This window comes from Bufo bufo, chromosome 5 (genome assembly GCF_905171765.1).
Source record: "Bufo bufo chromosome 5, aBufBuf1.1, whole genome shotgun sequence".
Lineage (NCBI taxonomy): Eukaryota > Metazoa > Chordata > Amphibia > Anura > Bufonidae > Bufo > Bufo bufo.
Genome location: NC_053393.1, coordinates 548,245,200 through 548,251,566, shown reverse-complemented (window position 1 = coordinate 548,251,566; position 6,367 = coordinate 548,245,200). Strand labels below are relative to the sequence as shown.

The following is a 6,367-nucleotide window of genomic DNA, read 5'->3' as shown; positions in this document are numbered from 1 at the left end:
CAGTCAGTAAAACAATGCGCAGATGCCAAGTGTTATCTCTTTTCTTATTATTGTATTCTCACCAATGAAACCATGCCACGAGCCTCAAGGGCGATGCCCCTTCTGATGTCCTTATAAGTGGCTTCACCTAAATGAGAAATGGCTTTGACCCTCCCGAGTGTCAGTGGTATTGGATTACTACTAATTTGGAGCAGTAGAGAAAACGTGATTGACCCTGATTGGGGCATCTTCAACAATACAGAGGTATTAAATAGAGATGGGCCTTGCTATGGTGGGTGGGCACAGATGTGGGTAGATCTCCGATTCTGTCATATCACAATGAGGTTTTAGTCTGTATATAATCTTTGTATCTAGTGTTACGTGAGTGCAGTTATTTTCAGTGTTTTTTTTTCTGACCTCTGGTTGCTTTTCAGTGATTTTCAACTCTGGTCCTCGGTACCCACCTACCGGGAAGGATTTGAGAATATCCCACAGAATGAATACCTGTGGTAAGTCCTGATGCATGGACACTAATTATATCACCTGCTCAATACTAAAAAAAAAAAAAATCCTGAAAACATGACTGGTAGGTGATTCCCGAGGACCAGAGTTGTGAAACCCTGCGATGAAGATCCTGTTCACTCATTGAGCCTGGATTTAGATAATAAGCAGGTTCTCTTCAAGGTGATTCCTCCAGCAGACGTCATGGATTATCACCAGGGCCTCCTGCCATGACCGGACTTCTTACTGTAAGCAGAGACCTGTGACAACCAAGGAGCTGCCCCTGTACATTCCCATGAGTTTTGGGTGGCATCACTCCTGAAGCCATGGGTACAACTTCTTGGTGCCCTAGGAACCCTGCCCACTGTAGATCTTTACCATATACCAGGGATCATCAACCTTCAGCTGTTCTGAAACTACATCTCCCAGAATCCTCTTCACTTCTATGAGAGTTGCAAGAACAGCAGAGTAAGTGTGCATGATAGGAGTTGTAGTGCACAAGGTTGCTGACACTGACTCATGTATGTGGGAGGGGGTCCTAGATCTGTAAGAACAGACCCGAGACCAGAGTCTGACACATTTACTGAATACAGGGTGTCCACCATCCTGCCACACGAAATATCAGAAGAATCCTGGTCATGTTAGATCATGCGCACTAGACCAACTCACAATGCGGAGAATGGACGCTTCACTGGGAAAGGGTCAGTGGTCCGTAGCAGCTGTAGTGGTTCGCATGTGCATTTAAAAGGGGTCTCTGGATCGATAACATTGATGGTCTTGCCTACGGGACCCCTTTGCATCTAGACAATGAAGAGGCTGTGGAATTTGTAGCTCGGCTTTGTCTACATAGGAACAGCGCCTATCATGATGCGAACAAGGTGCGGTGTAGTGCCCGGCCCTGGTACAGACAAGACGCTGCGTAGTGCCCGGCCCTGGTACAGACAAGACGCTGCGTAGTGCCCGGCCCTGGTACAGACAAGACGCTGCGTAGTGCCCGGCCCTGGTACAGACAAGACGCTGCACAGTGCCCGGCCCTGGTACAGACAAGACGCTGCACAGTGCCCGGCCCTGGTACAGACAAGACGCTGCACAGTGCCCGGCCCTGGTACAGACAAGACGCTGCACAGTGCCCGGCCCTGGTGCAGACAAGACGCTGCACAGTGCCCGGCCCTGGTGCAGACAAGACGCTGCACAGTGCCCGGCCCTGGTGCAGACAAGACGCTGCACAGTGCCCGGCCCTGGTGCAGACAAGACGCTGCACAGTGCCCGGCCCTGGTGCAGACAAGACGCTGCACAGTGCCCGGCCCTGGTGCAGACAAGACGCTGCACAGTGCCCGGCCCTGGTACAGACAAGACGCTGCACAGTGCCCGGCCCTGGTACAGACAAGACGCTGCACAGTGCCCGGCCCTGGTACAGACAAGACGCTGCACAGTGCCCGGCCCTGGTACAGACAAGACGCTGCACAGTGCCCGGCCCTGGTACAGACAAGACGCTGCACAGTGCCCGGCCCTGGTGCAGAGATGGCCAACCTGAGGCCCTCCAGCTGTTGTTGCAAAAATACAACTCCCAGCCTGCCCACAGCTATCCGCTTCCAGCAGGGCATGGTGGGAGTTGTAGTTTTACAACAGCTGGAGAGCCGCACGTTGGCCGTCCCTGGGAATGCCTGACGCCAGTGCAGCCAAGATGTGGCGTAGATTGACTGTAAACAATGGAGTGTCACATCCTCTTTATTGTCTGCAGTAAGACCCCCACTGATCAATGTCCTAGTGACAGAGACCCTCTTTACATGGCTCATCCACTCTTCTATAAACTGTAATCATTCTTCAACTTTCTAATTTACTTTTCTCACCATTTTCAACACTTCCTAGCTTGAGATTTACTTTCAGTGAATAGAAATATTCTTCTTTCCGCCTCGGCCCAGCACTGAGGAGATGACTGCTCACAGATTTGCCCCCTTAGTCCCAGCGCCAGGCAGGGAATTGTCTAAACTGGATACAAACAACTGTAACAAGTCGTGAGCAGGACAAGCTTCTGAATGTATCCCTGCAGTGACAGCAAGCAGAGGTCTTAAATGCTGAGGAATTGAAACATCTAATTTTATATCTTAATATAATAGTTTCTATGGAGTGAACGGCATCAGAGCGAGAAAGTATCACAGAATGCTGTTTAATACGGAACCTGAAGAAATACGAGGCCAACCGGGCACTTTGTGCATATATATATAGAATAAACCCCCCCAAACCCTGCTTAAAACGCAGAGCAATGAAAGGAATCCTCATCCCACATCACTCCCCGAAAACCAGGAGCCAAATAACCTTCCACAGGAATAAGTGTTCTGTCGGGCGCTGCGTGGTCTCACTCCTCGGCCGCCGCCTCCTGCTCCGTAAAGCAGTGCGCTGTGCCGTTCAGCAGATCTACCAGGATATGCAGCAGCTCAGTATATTGCCCCTCTTCCTGGAAGGACAGCGGAGGGAGCTGATCCTGCAGGTTGCGCTCCACCATCCGGGACAAGGCGCAGCGCAGGTCTCCGATGAGTGCGATAGTGCGGGGGTCACTCTCCAGCTTCAGGAGATCCGTATCAGAAAGAGACACCACCATCTGTTCTCCGTTATCTGTCAGGGATAAAACAGGGAGAAGAACCTGATCAGACACCTTACCCACCACTACAACAGCAGCAGCAGCACCACACGGCTGGTCTAACTATTCTCTGGGCCAATACGATTTATAATGATTTTTTTATGTTTTATTACTTTTGCACAATAATAAAAAATAAAAGCTTAAAAAAAAGTTTTTACTTGGATGACTTTTCATTGGTATTGTTGGGTACATTAATTTTGTCGCTTTTTATTTATTTATTTTTGCTGCAGTAAGGAGAAAAAAAAACAGCAATTTTGGCATTGCTTTGTTTTTACAGTGTTCACGGTAGGGGATCGATTACATGATAATTGTGTAGTGCGGGTCGTTACAGACACAGTGATACCAAATATGAGTGGATTTTATTTTAGCAACTTTTCCTATTCAAAAGTGCAGTGATAGAGGGATCCCGAAATAAAAATGAACCCTGTGAATGCTAGCAGTTGTAGCGTGCACTTAGGTGTCAGCCTTATAGAACGAGTGGTGGCAGAGAAGATCGATTAGTTTTGAAAGACGAAGTGCTGACAGAGGGAGGTCCAGCGTGACCCTGCAGGCTCCCCTCCTGAATCTAAGTCCCTGATCCTGACAAAAAGCTTTATTTTTTTTTAAGGAAAAAAGGTTTATTATGTTTTTAACTTGGATTTTTTTTTAATTAATGAAACTATTTACTAGTCCTGCAAGGAGACTTTGACAGGCAACCTTTTGATCACTTCTATAAACACATTGCAATTGCTTATACAAAGTATTATTTTGTCAGTGCTATACTAACATCCACCATGGCAAGCAGGACGGGGGGGGGGGGGGGGGGGGCCTTCCCTGGGTTCCAGCCTGCCGTGCAGACAGCGGCACCCCACCATCTCAGTCGTGGAGTGCCAGTTAGAAACAGAGGGAGTCCACGCCCTCTGTAACTGCTCAGATGTTGCAGTCACTATTGACTGTGGCATTTAAGGAGTTAAACAGCCCAGATCAGCGCTTCTGCTGGTCCCGGCCGTTACAGCAGGAGCCTGGCGTAGGCCGTAAAAAGGCGTATTGGTGGTCACTAAGGGGTTAGAGCCAGCACCCCTCCCTAGGCCGCGTCCAAGGCATCGCACCCAGAATCCTACTCTGTACTGATGAGGGGCAAACACCCCAAAACAGCCATCTACGGACGGATATTTGGCTTGGCATATTCCAAGGATTTTTAAAAATTCTGACTTGTTTTTTTTTTCTCTAAAAAGAAGCAGATTTACAAATCCTAAGGAAATGGCTCTTGTGCCTACAGCTCCTCTACAGAGCCATGTGTTTCCATAGTAACATAGCAGGGGAGGCCGATCCTGCAGTCGCTCTGTTCTATCTCCCCATACCTCTGGATATTACTATCATAGCTCAAGAGGCTGCATGGGCGCTGTAGACACCGGGCGGCAGGCTTAGCTAAAATCCTGTTTGGGAAGTTTCTTCTCTGTAAATGCATTCGTTCAATTAAAAAATAAAAACATTACGGTGGAGACGGCGACGAGATAGGAATAAATGCCCCAAATCTTCAATCTGACTGAAAGATTGAACAATCTAGATGGCGACTTTCTTTCTAAAACCAGCACCACAGATGTCCGCAGGCTGTTTGCAGTATTAGAGCTCAGTTCAGACAGAGCCTGCGCTGGAGAAACGCCGCCATGTTTATGACCCTGTGCCATCGCCATTCATTTCTATGGGGCTATTATTCTGGTCTGTGTTGATTAACCCTTTCTATGGATGACAGGTAACCGGATCTTGTGGCCAGTACTAGGATGTACCTAAAGCAATCCACTGCCCGGTCTTCATGCAGCGGCTCCTATCAGCCCTATGCGTCCACTGCTGGGCAATACATCACTGTTGAGGCCAGGGACTGGCAGCAGCAGTGACCCAGATGTGAACATACCTGGAGCCAGAGGCATTGCCGAGAGGAGCCACTGAGCCGCAGGAGTGTGGATTTTTTTTCTTTAAAAACGCCAAAAGCTAGCTTTTTATTTTTTCTATATTACTTTGGGGTGCATACTGACTACATTTTATTAACTCTTTCCTCTGTGTGGACGGAGGGGGGGGAGAGACTAATTCCAGTATTGTGTGAAGGCACGCTTACGCTCCGGTATCAGCACAAAATAAACTACAGAAAGGGTACTGGTTACTGCAAGCAGCGGACCATCGTCTCATCTAACGGACCATCGTCTTTCACAATGCACTGCTCCTAACAGGAAAGCAGCAGACTTATGAGATTTTACTTTCTTCTCCAGTCAGGTCCAAAGATAAAACCCTTCCACCGTGATGGAAGACTGAGATGTAAGTGATAAACGGTAAAAGGTGCGGATTTATTGACAGCCTAAAGATCAGTAGATTATAGCTGTGAACGGCCGCACCAGGAGACGGCGAGGGGTCTGTGGTACTTACCTCTCATAGAGACAGAGCTGTCAGTCAGCAAGAGAACAGCCAGGGGGTGAACCATGGCGCTGTCCCGTACGAAGACCACATTGGAAGACTTGACGGCCTGGAAGTAGGTGAGCCAGGGCATTCCGAAATTCTTCACGTCCCTGTAAGACAGAGGATGACCGGTCACAGAGTCCGAGGACGGTATGTACCTAGGACAGAGACTATGACTACATGGGTGGCGTCGCACATGCCCCACATTACGGTCCTAGGACGAGGCGCTCACCTGTTGACAGTGCTCTTGTGCAACTGCACGGGTCCCGATTTGGTTTTGTACAGGAGGCTACTGGGCCGGAACTTCCCGCGGATCACGTACCCTCGTCTCACCTGAGAAGAGATGAGGAAAGGTCAACAAATGATGGGGGTATTGATCCCTATTATATATATCTATAGTCTCCCGGTTACCTGTATAAGTTTGGGGTACAGCCCGGCCAGTAGAATCCCTTTCACCAGCTCGTCCTGGTCGCTCAGCTGGTTGCACAGGGCGGATCGGTTCATGCATTCATATGCTTCATCCACCAGGGCGGCGTCTTGCACGTTGGAGGAAAACTGTGCGACAAGGCCTGGAGGATACAGATCAGGGTGTGGGGTCAACAATGGACCCATCCTCACTGCTGTGCTAATATCTAGGCCATGGCTCACCTTGGATGAAGCGCAGCGCAGATTTGGAGAGCACATTATCTTCTGCAAAGTCATCCCGAGCGGCGTTGTTCCTTGTACTAAGCACCTCCTTCCAGGTTTGGTAAATCCGGACAAATGCCAGGTGGTCGCTACACGACTGCCCGCTGAACATAGTCTTCACCTGGACACAAAAAT

General features: G+C 49.1%; 1 protein-coding gene across 1 annotated transcript; it reads right to left on the bottom strand.

The window, feature by feature from the left end:
- Nucleotides 1-2,649: 2,649 nt before the first annotated feature.
- On the bottom strand, nt 2,650-6,349 carry LOC121002024 (ATP-dependent RNA helicase DHX30-like). Its single transcript, XM_040433321.1, has 5 exons — nt 6,194-6,349; nt 5,957-6,114; nt 5,778-5,878; nt 5,516-5,655; nt 2,650-3,093 (listed from the first exon to the last, which is right to left on the bottom strand). The coding sequence occupies exons 1-5, from the start codon at nt 6,342-6,344 to the stop codon at nt 2,837-2,839; spliced, it is 807 nt and encodes a 268-aa protein (XP_040289255.1). The 5' UTR covers nt 6,345-6,349; the 3' UTR covers nt 2,650-2,836.
- Between the last annotated feature and the right edge of the window lie 18 nt (nt 6,350-6,367).